Genomic DNA, 17,972 nt, shown 5'->3' on the forward strand with positions numbered 1-17,972 from the left:
AGTACGAGTAGGCCTAATATTAATAACTCTAAGGTGTGCGTATGGAGTGCTTCCTGTGTGAAACAAATATATTTTATCCAAACCGCAAAGTTTTCCTAAATCTAACCATGTAGTTTAGGAGCCTGAGCCTGACCAAACTACAACCCTTTCATAATGTTAACCACGTGTTTTATTTTGAAAGTGCAGGCCGACGTTCTATATTTATTCTTGCTAACTTGACCGTGGAACCCTGTAGGTGCAGGAACAACGCTAAAAGGTTCCCCGGGGTTTAAAAAGCGACTCCACATGTGACGAGTCGGTGGTGAGAGCGAGCAGTGTGTTCTTTATGTAGAGAAAAGCAACCTTCGTGTTCTATGGGAAAGATTCAAGTTCACAGGACAAACATTAAAATGAATCTTTCAAGAAAGATTTAAGTCCGGGAGTTGAACCCATATCTGGAGTTAAAAAGGTTTTTAAAGGATTGGACCACAGAGCACGAATGCCATCCTGACTGAAAAATCGAAAGGTTTTTATCTTCAGTCATCATGATTCCATTCCCTTTCTCATTAATAACAGCCTGAATGTGCGGCTGATTTTAACATATTACAGTTTAATATCAATCCCCTTAAAATCCCATTTAATACGTTCATAAATTTATTTTAATTGTATTTTATGAGGATAATTACTACATTGTTATGCATCAAGATGTATGGATTTCCACAGTCTAAAGGCTTTTTTAGTTGCCATCCCTTAATTTAGATTAAAAAGGCCTTAAAATTCAGGGAAGGCTTTTTATGCAATTTGGTTTCTGCTCCGCCTATTGGTGCAAACAATCCATGAAACCTTTTTAATACAACAGTCTGTTCATTCATCCATTAAACTGATGGAGGGCTCATCCCCTGAATCTGCTGTTTATGGTGTTTTACTCTGAAACTGTACAGATAAGCTATTAAAATATTTAAAATCCATCTATTAATTATCCAAATCAAACATCTGAGTATATTATTATCAAATACTTTTAATTTCTCTATTTTTAACCTGGGCCAGATTTTATTAAAGAGGTGTTATTCTGCTCATTTTCAGGTTCCTCATCTTATTTAGAGGTTCTACCAGAACAGGTTTCCATGGTTATATTTTTTGTCAGACTGCACATTGCTGCAGCTCCTCTTTTCAGCCTGTGTTGAAGGCTTCGTTTTAGCTATGGAGTGATGCATCTTGTGTCTAAATGATCTTTGTTGGGAGTTGCACATGCTCAGTTCCTAGTTAAGGGCTACTAGCCAATCAGAAGCAGAGAAGGGCGGGTCGGCGAGAAGCCGGTAAACGGCTCGGGTTCAGCCGTACGTGTTGCCGACCGGCTCGGCAACACGGACTGGAGCGAGAGTTTCAGAGCAGTGAGTTATTAATCTGTATCCATAAAGTTTTAACTGAGCTCTGTCTCTACATCACAGGAACAACTTTCTGTCCACTGACTGCCTGGAGGGTAGCTAGTGTTTGGAAGGGAGAGGAGAGCTGTGTGCTGCAGCTCGCTGTTTCTGAGGGCGTGTCGGAGTCGCCGCTTGGCGAGCGTTATATGAGGCGCGTTTAGCTTTCATCCCTGTGATGTCACAGGGATGAAAGGGAAGCGGCTGGACTACAAACGAGCTGTTTTCAGTTCAGAGCAGAGTTTTCTGTGGGAGATGGGAACTCACTTTGGCCTGGACTTTGCAAACCTGTTACAGCACAAAAAAAATTTATAACTCAATAAAAGAGAGGGGAAAAGTCAAAAAGTAGAATACCACCAGGATTAATAGGTACACAGGTTTTGGAGTTGGTCTGGTAGATGGACTCAGGCGGGCTGCAGCGGCTGCAACGTCCACTAAAAGACGAGAGAGATATTCCAGTGATCCCCACAGAGACAGACCTTTTGTTAAAGAGTAAGATGACTTCCCACAGCCGTCTTCCTGCAACAACTGACCTCTCGTGAGATTTCACGCCGAGATTTCTGTCCAACAAGAAGGATCTTACTGTTTAACAGATATTTAATGGTCTGTAATTGTTTAGCTCCTTTCTAGTCTTCCGACCACTCAAAGCGTTTTACACTACACGTGTTGGGGTTCAGCATCTTGCTCAAGGACACTTCCACATGCAAACTAAAGGAGTCGGCTCGTGGGCTCATAGCTTTGGGACAAAACTGATGGAAGCAGCATTTAGGTTTTCTTTCAGCTCTTTCTGGAAATCTCCACTAAAGCCGACGATGTTTTGTACACAGGGAGGTTGTGAGTGGACTGAGGTGCTCACTCCTCTGCTTCTGGTTCACACTCCACTGCAGAGTTTGAATGAGCTCAAGTCTGTCTGTAAAAAGAGCGTTATAGTTGTCGAGTCGGCTTGTACAAAAGGCCTGAGGTAGTTTTTCAGCATCTTTCTGATTTTATCTTTTTGTCTGTTTGATTTGAAGGGGTAAAACCAATCCCTGAATCTTCATCTTAAGTGAAAAATTAAGAATTTGAATCAAATTATCTGCAACAGTTTTTAGGGGTAAAACCTCCTTAAAATTTTCCAAATAACATAAAATCCATCCCTTAGTTTTATACCTCTGGCCTTAATGTTCAATAGTTGGTGAATTTTAGGGGTTTTTACTTAAGAAACTTTTAACTTACTTACCAGCATTACAGTCCAGATACCCCCTGCTTCCAGGATTTGTGCTAAGCTAGGCTAACCACATGCTGACCTGTGTCTCCTCGTGTCACTCTGGAGGAGATTGTGACAGCTGCTACCAGGTGTTTCCACAGGTCCAATCCATGTCTTCCTCATCACCGTTTGTTTCTGTGAGGTGTTCACTGACCCGTCAGTTTCTATTGATCAGCTGTGAGACGTTCACTGTCCTGTATGTTTGTAAGAAAAATTAAACTGAGGGTGTTTGTGTTTCTGATGTCTCTGTTCACGTTGGTCTTCACATATTTTTGGAACAATTAAAAAGGAAATAAGTGGGTTACCAAGTTAAGAGTCTTGTTCTTTTTATCAGTTTAATCATATTGAAAATGTTTTTACATGAACAAATGTTAAATTAAATTTCAGAGCGTTCAGTTCTGCAGGTCATCGGCCAGCTGGTTGTAGTTCATCGTCCTCAGGATCTTCTCAGTGACCTCCTTGACCCCTCAGCTTGGTACTGCTGGATCATCAGGTCCATGGTTCTGGTTCTGTCTGCTGCTTCCAGCTGGCTGACGGGGATCAGTTTGGTCTTCAGACTCAGGAGATGCTGGAAGGTTTTTAAATCCACCGACCTGAGAGGGTTCCACGTGCAGAGCAGCAGGAGGACCACATCCACCGACTCTGAGACACAAACAGCAGAGACCAGAACAGATTGAGACTCCAGTCCATGACATCGTTTCTCTGAGCCTGCAGGTGACCCCGTATGTAGGGAAAGTTGAGCCACTTAAACCCGCCTGGCACAACCCCCTTTCCCGACAGGTATTATAATATCCTGTCAACAGTATTCACCTCCTCCGACTTCTGTAATGGATTCTCTATTGTGTACAGTCAAACTGGTTACACTGGATTCAAACTGGTTACACTCGATTCAAACTGGTTACTCTGGATTCACGGAGACCAGAACACTAGTTACACTGGATTCAAACTGGTTACTCTGGATTCAAACTGGTTACTCTGGATTCAAACTGGTTACACTGGATTCAAAATGGTTACACTCTATTCAAACTGGTTACTCTGGATTCACGGAGACCAGAACACTAGTTACACTGGATTCAAACTGGTTACTCTGGATTCAAACTGGTTACACTGGATTCAAAATGGTTACACTCTATTCAAACTGGTTACTCTGGATTCACGGAGACCAGAACACTAGTTACACTGGATTCAAACTGGTTACTCTGGATTCAAACTGGTTACTCTGGATTCACGGAGACCAGAACACTAGTTACACTGGATTCAAACTGGTTACTCTGGATTCAAACTGGTTACACTGGATTCAAACTGGTTACACTCGATTCAAACTGGTTACTCTGGATTCACGGAGACCAGAACACTAGTTACACTGGATTCAAACTGGTTACTCTGGATTCAAACTGGTTACACTGGATTCAAAATGGTTACACTCGATTCAAACTGGTTACTCTGGATTCACGGAGACCAGAACACTAGTTACACTGGATTCAAACTGGTTACTCTGGATTCAAACTGGTTACACTGGATTCAAACTGGTTACTCTGGATTCGCAGAGACCAGAACACTAGTTACACTGGATTCAAACTGGTTACTCTGGATTCACGGAGACCAGAACACTAGTTACACTGGATTCAAACTGGTTACTCTGGATTCAAACTGGTTACACTGGATTCAAACTGGTTACTCTGGATTCAAACTGGTTACACTGGATTCACAGAGACCAGAACACTGGTTACTCTGGATTCACAGAGACCAGAACACTAGTTACACTGGATTCAAACTGGTTACTCGGGATTTACAGAGACCAGAACACTAGTTACTCTGGATTCAAACTGGTTACACTGGATTCAAACTGGTTACTCTGGATTCAAACTGGTTACTCGGGATTTACAGAGACCAGAACACTAGTTACTCTGGATTCAAACTGGTTACACTGGATTCACGGAGACCAGAACACTAGTTACACTGGATTCAAACTGGTTACTCTGGATTCAAACTGGTTACTCTGGATTCAAACTGGTTACTCTGGTTTCACAGAGACCAGAACACTGGTTACTCTGGATTCACAGAGACCAGAACACTAGTTACACTGGATTCAAACTGGTTACTCTGGATTCAAACTGGTTACATTGGATTCACAGAGACCAGAACACTAGTTACACTGGATTCAAACTGGTTACTCTGGATTCAAACTGGTTACTCTGGATTCAAACTGGTTACTCTGGTTTCACAGAGACCAGAACACTGGTTACTCTGGATTCACAGAGACCAGAACACTGGTTACACTGGATTCAAACTGGTTACTCTGGATTCACAGAGACCAGAACACTAGTTACACTGGATTCAAACTGGTTACACTGGATTCAAACTGGTTACACTGGATTCAAACTGGTTACTCTGGTTTCACAGAGACCAGAACACTGGTTACTCTGGATTCACAGAGACCAGAACACTGGTTACTCTGGATTCAAACTGGTTACACTGGATTCAAACTGGTTACTCTGGATTCAAACTGGTTACTCGGGATTTACAGAGACCAGAACTCTGGTTACTCTGGATTCAAACTGGTTACACTGGATTCAAACTGGTTACTCTGGATTCACAGAGACCAGAACACTAGTTACACTGGATTCAAACTGGTTACTCTGGATTCAAACTGGTTACATTGGATTCAAACTGGTTACTCTGGATTCACAGAGACCAGAACACTGGTTACTCTGGATTCACAGAGACCAGAACACTAGTTACACTGGATTCAAACTGGTTACTTTGGATTCAAACTGGTTACACTGGATTCACAGAGACCAGAACACTTGTTAATCTGGATTCAAACTGGTTACTCTGGATTCAAACTGGTTACATTGGATTCAAACTGGTTACTCTGGATTCACAGAGACCAGAACACTGGTCACTCTGGATTCACAGAGACCAGAACACTAGTTACACTGGATTCAAACTGGTTACTTTGGATTCAAACTGGTTACACTGGATTCACAGAGACCAGAACACTTGTTAATCTGGATTCACAGAGACCAGAACACTAGTTACACTGGATTCAAACTGGTTACTTTGGATTCAAACTGGTTACACTGGATTCACAGAGACCAGAACACTTGTTAATCTGGATTCACAGAGAAACCATCATCTGTATTTCTCAGAGTCTTTATTTAAATGTACAAAAGTAAATCTGATATTTAGGCCAACAGTTATTTTCTGATCATCTTGATTAAACAGTTTCTGATGTTCTCATGTGTTTTAAAATCAGTGTCTCAATAAGTACATCGCAATAATCTCATTATTTCATTATTTTGTGGAAACAAACTGAAGATAAACTTTCGTTTGCTGTTAAAACTGTTGAAGAAGTAAACCCGTGACTCTGAGGCGTGTTTGTGTTCAGATCAGGCAGCAGCTGCTGTGACTTCAGAACTAAACCGTTCAGGTCTAATGAGCAGGTTCACACAACATGTGGTGCAACCATCTGTTCTGAATGTGTCTCTGCTGTCAGTCATCTTAAAACATATCATGTAGAAATAATCTGTGATTCAATAAAGAGGTGATTCAGATCCATTTAAATCAAACAACACACTGGGACTCAAAGCTCGGCTGGGATTTAAAAGGATGTTAGAACTGTGGACGTCTGGTTGCTTTTATATGTTGGCCAGAAAAATGTGTGTTATTATCATCAATTCAGGATGTTACCAGCAGGTCCAAGGACTTCTTGGCTATGTCTTTTTTAAGTAATGATTTATGGGTTGTTGGTTTTTTTGTTAAATAAATAATAATATATAATAATAATAAAATCACTAATCTCAATAACCTGTGTTGACGCATTGAAATCAGTTAACAGGTTAATTTGTAAATTCTTAAAGGGGCTATGTGTCATTTTTTTTTAAATGAAATCTCTTTCTAATAAATCAATTTTTTAGTGTTTATATGTTTTCCTCATAAAAATGAACCACACCTGCTTTCTCGGTCCCTTGGAACAGACACCATTCTCATTCCTCTGTGAGGGAATCGGGTCTGATGTTCTGCAGGAGCGCTCTCCAGCCTACAGCGACAACAACGCAGCTAACGAGTCAGCTAACGCCAAAAAACGACCGGCTGCCAGCACAACACAAACTCCACGTGAGGATAAATATATATATTGTTGGCTCAAGTGAGACGACATTCCCTCGCCGGCCGAGCAAAGTACTACAGCCGTATGTCTTTCCACATGACGCTACCAGCTAACACGACCCGTCACTATCCTGTGTAGCACCGGTGTCAAAGTGCCGTCTCATCACCTGACCTCACCTTCATCTCTGCGTGTCCACTACAGAAGGAGGTCTGAGGTCCGCCCTCTCCACCAATGGCAGGGCGACTCTCCAGTCATGTGATCACTGACCAACCACTGGAAAGATCTGAGACCAGAACCTTTAAAGTCTCTGTGAGAGCAGACCTGTCAGAGGGATTCTGGGAAATAAAAAACCTCACGCCGGTGACATCACACATCAGGATCAGGACCTCACGTTGGTGACATCACACATCAGGTGACATCACACATCTGGTGACATCACACATCAGGATCAGGACCTCACGTTGGTGACATCACACATCAGGTGACATCACACATCTGGTGACATCACACATCTGGTGACATCACACATCAGGTGACATCACACATCTGGTGACATCACACATCAGGATCAGGACCTCACGTTGGTGACATCACACATCAGGTGACATCACACATCAGGTGACATCACACATCATGTGACATCACACATCAGGATCAGGACCTCACGTTGGTGACATCACACATCATGTGACATCACACATCAGGATCAGGACCTCACGCCGGTGACATCACACATCAGGTGACATCACACATCAGGTGACATCACACATCATGTGACATCACACATCAGGATCAGGACCTCACGTTGGTGACATCACACATCAGGTGACATCACACATCAGGTGACATCACACATCAGGATCAGGACCTCACGCCGGTGACATCACACATCAGGTGACATCACACATCAGGATCAGGACGTCTGTTCTATGAGACAGACACTGATGACTTTGAAGGGGAAACCCGGTGGAGCTGATCTTCTTAAGACTTGATGGCCCCCCTTTGAACCTCACGTGGACTACAAACCTTGTCAATGATTGGATGGTCTTCCAGCTCCTGTAGTAAGAATGGCTCTAATTGGCTGAAGGCCTGGTAGATCACCTCCTGGGCTTTGTACCCCTTCCTCAGAACCAGGTCCACCAGAGCCCGGTTCTTGTCCTGGCAGACTGCACAGATATCGATGGCCTCCCTGTTGGCGGTGTTCAGGATCCTGGAATCTTACTACTCTTGTAGTCCAACTTTAATTTCCTTTTCCCGTAACCAGCAGTGCGAGAGGAGAGACGCCGCAGCAGAATCCATATGACTCACTTTCCCCTGACGGTCTGAAGGGCTCACCAGGTCTGGGTCTCTGAGCGCCCCAGAAAGGTAGGCAGTGGACCTAACCACTGTGAGGCGTATGGGGGGGGTAATCTTTCAGAACTTTATAGAAGAGAACGAGGACTATTTGTGTCCCAAATACGTCAACTAGAATGCTAGATCGTCTGGTGCAGTGGTTCTCAAATAGGGGTTTGGGGACCCCCAGGGGTCCTTGAAGGGGTTCCAGGGGGTCCTTACACGGGAAACATTTTTCTGTTGTAATTCCGTCCGTAAGTAACACAGTGACAGAATGTAGGAGACCTGGGTCATGGGTTTCATTCACTTTCTGTAACACAACATCTGAAAGCAAAGATCCTGTCAGAGGGGGGTCCGTGGTCTGATTTGTGTCAGTTTAGGGGTCCTTGATATGAAAAACCACCGGTCTAGGTCGTCTCAAAGGTGTTGGACAGGGTGGAGGTCAGGGCTCTGAGCGGGCCGGTCCAGTTCTTCCACACAGAACTGGGAGAACCATGTCCTTATGGGCTCATCCTGAAACAGGAAGAACTGTTGTCTAAATCCGTTAGATTTCCCTCAACAAAGAGCTCAGCATGAAAACACGGCCCGCTTTTATCTGTATTGTGCAGAAGGAAAACACAGACAGATCCGGGTTCGAATCCACTGTGAGACACCAGTGTGATAAAAGCGTCAGCTAAATGAATAAATGTAAGTAACGCTGATCAGATCAGGACTGGATTATGGGTGTCTGCTCAGAGGGTTAGACGTGATCCAGGTCCCCAGGTGGTGCAGGAGGCAGGAACCAGCTCAGGGTCAGCTGTGAATCTGAGAGGGGACGGAGACCAGCAGGTCTGCTGGGGAAGGAGGGAGGACAGGAGACCTGGGTGGGTCCTAGAACCCCCGGTGGTGGATTCAGAGTTACAGCAAGTAGTAGAAGGAAAAGTGCAGATCTAGTAAATGAGTTCTGTAGTTATAGAGACGGTAAGAAGAACAGAACAGAACCAGAACTAACAGACCCCCCATCCTGAACTGGGGGTCGCTGTTCTTAAACCAGTAAAGATTCTAAATCCACAACAGCAGCTGAGACTGTTTAAAGGTCCAATAACAGTTCTGGTTCTGCAGTTCCTGACCCAACAATCTGTAAAAACATGAGCAGACGGTGCTGTGCTGGATGAGCACAGGGGCATCATGGGTAATGAGCGAGTGCACAGATGCCAAAATGAGACTTTCCAAACCAGAGACGGAGCGCGTCAGGACATGTGGTCTGAGAGAAACAGGAGGAGGTGGTAAGGACCAGACCGAGACCAGAACCACGCCGTCTGGGTCCAGAACCTGTAGAACCTGAACTGTACCTGAAGTCTTGCTCAGAGAGGACGGACATTTTTATAAACAACTTTCTAACCTCCAACATGTGACAATCCGGACCCTGCAGGACTCAATTACTCCAGAAGGGGGAAGTCATGCTACACCAATGACGCAGGCTGCAGTTAAACCTCGAAGAAGAAGCCGCGGGCTGGTGATTGGCTGCAGAGAGGGCGTGCGGCTGTGACGTCGGCGCGGCAGCAGAGAGAAAAGATGGCGGCGGTGACCAGAGGCTCCTTCGCGGTGCTCAGACAGCTGGTGAGGAAAGAAAGCTTCTAACTTTCAGCTTTCTGTTTGTCTGCTTCTGACAAAGTGCCGCTGACGCAACGTGACGTCATCCCTGCGTCAGCCGCCTGCTGACACGCTAACAGCTGATAAAGCAGCTGCTAACATGCTAACCGGTGTGTTAGCTTCAGTTAGCTTCATGCAGGTGAACCAGTTAGTGGGTCACAGAGACCTGCAGGAGCCAGACTGCTGCTGACGGAGGGAACAGGGGCCAGTAGGGGCCAGTAGGGGCCAGTAGGGGCCAGTAGAGTCCGGCAGAGTCCGGTAGAGTCCGGCAGGTAGGTAGATTTAACTCCCTCCTGCCCAGCAGCAGACAGAACACATTTATACAGAGTCAATTCTAGAAATTGTAACAGAAATAAACTACGATGAGTGGAGTTTAAGAGTCTGACAGCTTGGGGGGGAAGCTGCTCTGCAGTCTGGAGGTGCGGCAGCAGAAACTTCTACATCTCTTCCCAGCATGCAGCAGGGTGAACAGGCTGCGGCCCTTCAGGATCCTTTGGTCCCTGTCCTGCCGATTGTGTTTGTTTACATTTGGATGCACTACAAGTTATTTGCTGCATTTAGATAAGAAAGATTTATGCTGAAGATTTTTCCCCTTTTCTAGAAATATATAAACGTCGTTGTTAGTTCACATCATTGAGGCATGATATCGTTCAGAGTTTTTCTCTGAGCTGTTAGTCTGTTGATATTTAAGGTACCAGTGAGATTCATCATATTGTTTGCAGGCAAACAAGTCACCTCCTACAAAAGATGGCGTTTCACTATGTAACACCACGTTTCTGATGAAGGTCCAGCACCAAAACATGTCAGTACGTATGTTTTGCAGGTTAGACAGTTTGCTACTGTTGCCTGCCCTGTCCCCCTCCGACGCTCCTGTCTCTCGCTTTAGAAGTTATTTCCTGTTCTGTTGCTCGTCTGTGAAAGCTGGTGTGAGACGACCACGTCGAGTTCTCTGTGATGCTGATTCACCTGCTCCGCCTCGGCTCCACTGATGGAGACGGGAGTGTCTTTATGTGAAATCAGCTCCTTGGTTGTTCTCTGAGCTCCACTCTGCTAGATGTCACTTTCCTCCCGATATCAAGTCTCATCGTCGTTTGAAATCCGGCCGATGATGGTCCGGGGCTCAACTTTAAACTTTAAACTGGGCCAGTGGGTTTGAAACTTACTGGCCCGAATACATTTTTTTTCTTGCCCTTCCTTCCAAAAGTGTTGAATCGGTTATTAAATCTTTCCTGGATATAAAGAAACTAAACTATAAATGTGATCACAGTTAAAATGATAAAAAATAAAAAGGTTAACAAAACAAAGTCAAACATGACGTGCTCTCTGCTGCTGACAGCCGGTTAATTAAAAAAAATGTCGCTATGGTAGCAACATGTCAATCAGCTTGTAGCCCCGCCCTAAAGCCTCCCCTGCTTCCTGGTCTCTGTTCCTCTAAATGGGACCATAATTTACTAAATGAACATCACGCTGTGTTGAAGAAGACTTGAAACTAGCGACTGAGACCAGAAACTCATCAGGAAAGTGTTTACTGAGGGAATAAATCAGCTGACAAGTAGAAACAGTTTCTCTCTGCAGCCGCTGGAGTCGCCCCCTGCTGGCTGCAGGAGAGAACGCAGGTTTAAGTCGCCCCCTGCTGGCTGCAGGAGAGGACGCAGGTTTAAGTCGCCCCCTGCTGGCTGCAGGAGAGAACGCAGGTTTAAGTCGCCCCCTGCTGGCTGCTGGAGAGGACGCAGGTTTAAGTCGCCCCCTGCTGGCTGCTGGAGAGGACGCAGGTTTAAGTCGCCCCCTGCTGGCTGCTAGAGAGGACGCAGGTTTAAGTCGCCCCCTGCTGGCTGCTAGAGAGGACGCAGGTTTAAGTCGCCCCCTGCTGGCTGCTAGAGAGGACGCAGGTTTAAGTCGCCCCCTGCTGGCTGCAGGAGAGGACGCAGGTTTAAGTCGCCCCCTGCTGGCTGCTGGAGAGGACGCAGGTTTAAGTCGCCCCCTGCTGGCTGCTGGAGAGGACGCAGGTTTAATTCGCCCCCTGCTGGCTGCTAGAGAGGACGCAGGTTTTAGTCGCCCCCTGCTGGCTGCTGGAGAGGACGCAGGTTTAAGTCGCCCCCTGCTGGCTGCTGGAGAGGACGCAGGTTTAAGTCGCCCCCTGCTGGCTGCTGGAGAGGACGCAGGTTTAAGTCGCCCCCTGCTGGCTGCTAGAGAGGACGCAGGTTTTAGTCGCCCCCTGCTGGCTGCTGGAGAGGACGCAGGTTTAAGTCGCCCCCTGCTGGCTGCTGGAGAGGATGCAGGTTTAAGTCGCCCCCTGCTGGCTGCTGGAGAGGACGCAGGTTTAAGTCGCCCCCTGCTGGCTGCTAGAGAGGACGCAGGTTTAAGTCGCCCCCTGCTGGCTGCTAGAGAGGACGCAGGTTTAAGTCGCCCCCTGCTGGCTGCTGGAGAGGACGCAGGTTTAAGTCGCCCCCTGCTGGCTGTTAGAGAGGACGCAGGTTTAAGTCGCCCCCTGCTGGCTGTTCGAGAGGACGCAGGTTTAAGTCGCCCCCTGCTGGCTGTTAGAGAGGACGCAGGTTTAAGTCGCCCCCTGCTGGCTGCTAGAGAGGACGCAGGTTTAAGTCGCCCCCTGCTGGCTGCAGGAGAGGACGCAGGTTTCACTTTCGACCCAGAGGTCCTGCATGAGTGAGATCAGAGAAATGACATTTGACAACCTCTCGTCACGTAACTACAACTCTGGATTGGACAACGGTGCAAAGCAACTGCTGGATGTTGAGTTTCTGGGCTGCGAGTTGCTAGTTCAGCTTTCCCTACGTTACTTTTTACTGGCCCCTGGCCATCGGGCCCCGTTATTGTCGGGCACTGTGGTGGTGGTGTTGTCTCCACGGGGGACCGGGGAGGCTGCGAGCACGTCTCGCAGCACGGACCTGTGGTACTGTCTGCTGTTGAACTGTACAGCCGGTCTCTGTCCTCTGGTCTCTGTTGTCTCCGGTCTCTGATCCCTGTCCTCTGTCCCCTCAGCTGAGTCAGCAGTACCGCCGCAGATGTTTCCGGCTGCAGAACTTCAGGTCGGACAGAACTCTGCAGCCGCTCGCCGTCAGATGGGAGAGAAACCTCCAGATGTTCAGCTGCAGGACGCTGCACACCGCCGTCGGTAAGTCCAGACCAGCAGGAACCAGAACCTCCGGACGGTACAGTTTTTAGTTGTTTCTCAGACGTTTACAGTGAAGAAGGTTTGTAATCAGACCAGGTCGGTCCAGACCCGGACCCACGGAGAGGTGTGACTTTAACTGGACCGTCCTGGTGCTGAGGAACCTGTAGTGTTTCTGGCTCAGGTCAAACTCACCTGGATCTAACAGAAACTGCAGCGTCTCCTCATCTGAGTCCTGGTTTATTAAAGGAGACAACAAGTCTTTCCTTATTGGACGAGTACTAACAGATCCAGTATTAATGCAGGATCACTGGGAATCCTGTCCTGCTGTCCACGTGGCCGGTTCCTGAGGTCTCAGATAAATCCACCTTTACCTGCGGAGACCAGCTGAAATCCGTTTAGATGTCTTACTTTTTAACTCAAGTCAATTTTTATATTTATATATTTACCACTTTTATTTCTGCCTGAGTGCAGCCTCTACCCACATCCGGCCCCTCGGCCCCTCGGCCCCTCGGTCCTTAACGATGTCCTTGTTGTCTCCTGCAGTGAGTCGAGGGCCGGTCGTCCAGTTCAAGCTGTCAGATATCGGAGAGGGGATCATGGAGGTGACGGTGAAGGAGTGGTACGTACTGCTGCACCGAGCCTGCCGGCACGCCGGCGGCGACCCGCACACACTTCCTGTCAGTTAGCCAGTTAATAACCTGATGCTGCGCCTGGCTGTCTGTCCGGTGGTCCAGTCTGTCCTTCATGAGCTGGTTTTGTGTCTCAGGTACGTGAAGGAGGGCGATAAGGTTTCTCAGTTCGACAGCATCTGTGAGGTCCAGAGCGACAAGGCGTCAGTCACCATCACCAGCCGCTACGACGGCGTCATCAAAAGACTCTACTACGACGTGGACGCCACCGCCTTGGTGGGCAAACCGCTGGTCGACATCGAGACTGAGTCCAGCTCAGGTGAGACCCCGGCGCCGCTGATTCTAGTCTGGAACCTGAAGGTGTTTCCTGTTGTTCTGGTCTGACTAAAACCTTGTTATTGTTCAGACCTGATCCAGGAGGAGGACGTGGTGGAGACGCCGGCCATGGCTCGAGAAGAACACACCCACCAGGAGATCAAAGGTCACAAGACCCAGGCCACGCCCGCCGTCAGACGCCTCGCCATGGAGAACAACGTAAGTCTGTCCCAGGTCTATCCGGTGTCCCGGTCTGTGTAGTGAAACCTGGTCTGACCGCTGTGACCTCTGACCTCTCAGATAAAGCTCAGTGAGGTGGTGGGGACGGGCAAAGATGGACGCATCCTGAAGGAGGACATCTTGAACTTCCTGGCCAAACAGACGGGAGCCATCTTACCTCCGACCCTGTTCCAGGAGATCCAGACTCCGCCTCCGGTCCCACCCCCTGCTGCTGCCGCTGCCAGGCCCGCGAGCACCGCGGCGGCCCTCAAAGCCCCGCCCACCACGCCCAAACCCATCTTTACGGGGAAGGACGTCACCGAGCCGCTCAAAGGTCAGAGTCTGTTTACCTGGCGGCGTGATGACGGAAGGAAGTCTGATAAACCCGTCACTGTAAAATACGGGGACGTCGGTCCGGACCAGGTTTTGGCAGCGTGCAGCGTGCAGCGAGCGTTCTGAAGCAGCCAATGACAGCTCAGGTCTAAGATTAGAGCCGTGACAACACACTCAGCCTGCGAGCCGCGTTTTTTTAGTACCTGCTGTAATCAGCTGCTCCGCTTCGTTAGGAGAGGAGGAAAAACTTCAAACAACCGCTCAGGAGCCGTCACTTAGCCAACCGCATCAGCTGTTGGCTGGAAACACGCCGCCGCAGGCTGCTGTAAATAAATACGCCCCCGCACGCCGCTGTAAACACGCCACTGTAAACACGCCGCTGTAAACACGCCGCCGCAGGCTGCTGTAAATAAATACGCCCCCGCACGCCACTGTAAACACGCCGCCGCAGGCTGCTGTAAATAAATACGCCCCCGCACGCCGCTGTAAACACGCCGCCGCAGGCTGCTGTAAATAAATACGCCCCCGCACGCCGCTGTAAACACGCCACTGTAAACACGCCGCTGTAAACACGCCGCCGCAGGCTGCTGTAAATAAATACGCCCCCGCACGCCACTGTAAACACGCCGCCGCAGGCTGCTGTAAATAAATACGCCCCCGCACGCCGCTGTAAACACGCCACTGTAAACACGCCACTGTAAACACGCCACTGTAAACACGCCCCCGCACGCCGCTGTAAACACGCCACTGTAAACACGCCGCTGTAAACACACCGCTGTAAACACGCCGCCGCAGGCTGCTGTAAATAAATACGCCCCCGCACGCCGCTGTAAACACGCCACTGTAAACACGCCGCCGCAGGCTGCTGTAAATAAATACGCCCCCGCACGCCGCTGTAAACACGCCACTGTAAACACGCCACTGTAAACACGCCCCCGCACGCCGCTGTAAACACGCCGCTGTAAACACGCCGCTGTAAACACGCCGCCGCAGGCTGCTGTAAATAAATACGCCCCCGCACGCCGCTGTAAACACGCCACTGTAAACACGCCGCCGCAGGCTGCTGTAAATAAATACGCCCCCGCACGCCACTGTAAACACGCCGCCGCAGGCTGCTGTAAATAAATACGCCCCCGCACGCCGCTGTAAGCACGCCGCTGTAAGCACGCCGCTGTAAACACGCCGCTGTAAACACGCCGCTGTAAACACGCCGCTGTAAACACGCCGCTGTAAACACGCCGCCGCAGGCTGCTGTAAATAAATACGCCCCCGCACGCCGCTGTAAACACGCCACTGTAAACACGCCACTGTAAACACGCCGCCGCAGGCTGCTGTAAATAAATACGCCCCTGCACGCCGCTGTAAACACGCCACTGTAAACACGCCGCCGCAGGCTGCTGTAAATAAATACGCCCCCGCACGCCGCTGTAAACACGCCGCTGTAAACACGCCGCTGTAAACACGCCGCTGTAAACACGCCGCTGTAAACACGCCGCCGCAGGCTGCTGTAAATAAATACGCCCCCGCACGCCGCTGTAAACACGCCGCTGTAAACACGCCACTGTAAACACGCCACTGTAAACACGCCACTGTAAACACGCCGCCGCAGGCTGCTGTAAATAAATACGCCCCCGCACGCCACTGTAAACACGCCGCCGCAGGCTGCTGTAAATAAATACGCCCCCGCACGCCGCTGTAAACACGCCCCCGCACGCCGCTGTAAACACGCCACTGTAAACACGCCCCCGCACGCCGCTGTAAACACGCCACTGTAAACACGCCACTGTAAACACGCCACTGTAAACACGCCACCGCAGGCTGCTGTAAATAAATACGCCCCCGCACGCCGCTGTAAACACGCCACTGTAAACACGCCGCCGCAGGCTGCTGTAAATAAATACGCCCCCGCACGCCGCTGTAAACACGCCACTGTAAACACGCCACTGTAAACACGCCGTCGCACGCCGCTGTAAATAAACACGGCGCTGCACGCCTGTGAGGGTCGGGGAATAGACTGATGTTCTAATGTTTCTCTGTTAGCAGCTGCATGAAGCCGAGAGGTTTTCTGAATCCGGTCCCTGGAGCAGGTTTTCTCAGAGCACATCTTGGTGTTGACAGTAGTGGAAAGCTGAGGCTCAGTAGCAGATATTATGAACAGTGAGGACACAGGAAGTGGGCCACATCTTGTCAAGCACGCTTACCTTCCAACACCATTTTCACACTGAGGCTGTGAACTGTGTCAGCTGACATGCATGACGCTAATACTGCTGTACACACAGGATCCCGCAGGGGGCGAAGTCTCCTGCTGAGGGTCTGTTGGCGTGTTTCCCGTCTGCAGGTTTCCACAAAGCGATGGTGAAGACGATGACAGCGGCTCTGAAGATTCCTCACTTCGGTTACTGTGACGAGGTGGACCTGAGCCGCCTGGTGTCTCTGAGAGCTGAGCTCAAGTCCACCACCGAGGCCCGGGGGGTCCGACTGAGCTACATGCCCTTCTTCATCAAGGTGCGACCGCCGCAGAGATGATACGTGTCCTGTCACATGTTTAGTGTCGACGCTAACGCTGTGCTCTCATTGGTTCAGGCCGCCTCCCTCAGCCTGCTCCACTTTCCGGTCCTGAACGCCTCGGTGGACGAAGGCTGCCAGAACATCACGTACAAGGTGAGCACGCCACGTCTTTAAGATGGCTCCTCCCCTCAGAGTAATCCACTGCGATGCGTCGGGTCTCTGTTGATCTCTTGAGTTGTTCTGTGGGCGGGACCTGCGTCTGACCGCTCGCTCTGCGTCCTGGTGGGGCTCAGTAAGAGTCCGGCGGTCCGCCTGGTTCCTCTGATGGTCTCATGGACCCGTGTGTCTCTGTCTGCAGGCGTCTCATAACATCGGGCTGGCGATGGACACCAATCAGGGTCTGCTGGTTCCCAACGTGAAGAACGTTCAGCTGCTCAGCGTGTTCCAGATCGCTCAGGAGCTGAACCGCCTGCAGACGCTCGGCGCCGCGGGTCAGCTGGGAACCTCGGAGCTGAGCGGAGGAACCTTCACCCTGTCCAACATCGGATCAGTGAGTCCAGCAACAGCAACAGAACCGCAGCAGAACCTGCAGCTGCTGCGGGCCTGACTGACGGTACTCTGTTTGTGATTGAAACCAGATTGGAGGGACGTACGCCAAACCGGTCATCCTGCCTCCGGAGGTCGCCATCGGAGCCCTGGGGAAAATCCAGGTGAGGTTCCAAACTTTTCCAGGATTATCAGACTGTTAGAAAGCCACAACGTGGAGACAGATCTCAAACCATGTTAGATGCGGCAGGTCCAGCCTCCAGCTGGGGTTCAGGTCTGACGGGGTCTGGTGCGGCAGGTCCAGCCTCCAGCTGGGGTTCAGGTCTGACGGGGTCTGGTGCGGCAGGTCCAGCCTCCAGCTGGGGTTCAGGTCTGACGGGGTCTGGTGCGGCAGGTCCAGCCTCCAGCTGGGGTTCAGGTCTGACGGGGTCTGGTGCGGCAGGTCCAGCCTCCAGCTGGGGTTCAGGTCTGACGGGGTCTGGTGCGGCAGGTCCAGCCTCCAGCTGGGGTTCAGGTCTGACGGGGTCTGGTGCGGCAGGTCCAGCCTCCAGCTGGGGTTCAGGTCTGACGG

At 49.6% G+C, this 17,972-nt stretch overlaps 2 protein-coding genes across 3 annotated transcripts in view; both read left to right on the top strand.

The window, feature by feature from the left end:
- Window positions 1-9,611: 9,611 nt before the first annotated feature.
- dbt (dihydrolipoamide branched chain transacylase E2) overlaps window positions 9,612-17,972 on the top strand; it is a 9,796-nt gene continuing 1,435 nt past the window's right edge. Inside the window, exons 1-10 of the mRNA XM_038698863.1 lie at window positions 9,612-9,688; window positions 12,719-12,851; window positions 13,395-13,470; window positions 13,618-13,799; window positions 13,887-14,014; window positions 14,096-14,348; window positions 16,686-16,852; window positions 16,931-17,008; window positions 17,214-17,405; window positions 17,494-17,565. Coding sequence (XP_038554791.1) covers window positions 9,644-9,688; window positions 12,719-12,851; window positions 13,395-13,470; window positions 13,618-13,799; window positions 13,887-14,014; window positions 14,096-14,348; window positions 16,686-16,852; window positions 16,931-17,008; window positions 17,214-17,405; window positions 17,494-17,565 — 1,326 coding nt within the window. The 5' untranslated portion in view covers window positions 9,612-9,643. The remainder of the gene's footprint in view (window positions 9,689-12,718; window positions 12,852-13,394; window positions 13,471-13,617; window positions 13,800-13,886; window positions 14,015-14,095; window positions 14,349-16,685; window positions 16,853-16,930; window positions 17,009-17,213; window positions 17,406-17,493; window positions 17,566-17,972) is intronic.
- The window catches only part of LOC119888336 (dirigent protein 10-like), a 589-nt gene continuing 188 nt past the window's right edge, over window positions 17,572-17,972 (top strand). The window contains exons 1-2 of one of the 2 annotated variants that reach the window (XM_038698873.1): window positions 17,574-17,651; window positions 17,700-17,972. The exon at window positions 17,700-17,972 is cut by the window's right edge and continues 188 nt beyond it. In XM_038698873.1, the coding sequence (XP_038554801.1) occupies window positions 17,636-17,651; window positions 17,700-17,972 (289 nt within the window). In that variant the 5' untranslated portion in view covers window positions 17,574-17,635. The other variant, XM_038698872.1, reaches the window with a different exon arrangement.

Source organism: Micropterus salmoides, unplaced genomic scaffold, assembly GCF_014851395.1.
Source record: "Micropterus salmoides isolate LMB-PRFRI ecotype aquatic unplaced genomic scaffold, ASM1485139v1 Ms_hic_scaffold_5, whole genome shotgun sequence".
NCBI lineage: Eukaryota > Metazoa > Chordata > Actinopteri > Centrarchiformes > Centrarchidae > Micropterus > Micropterus salmoides.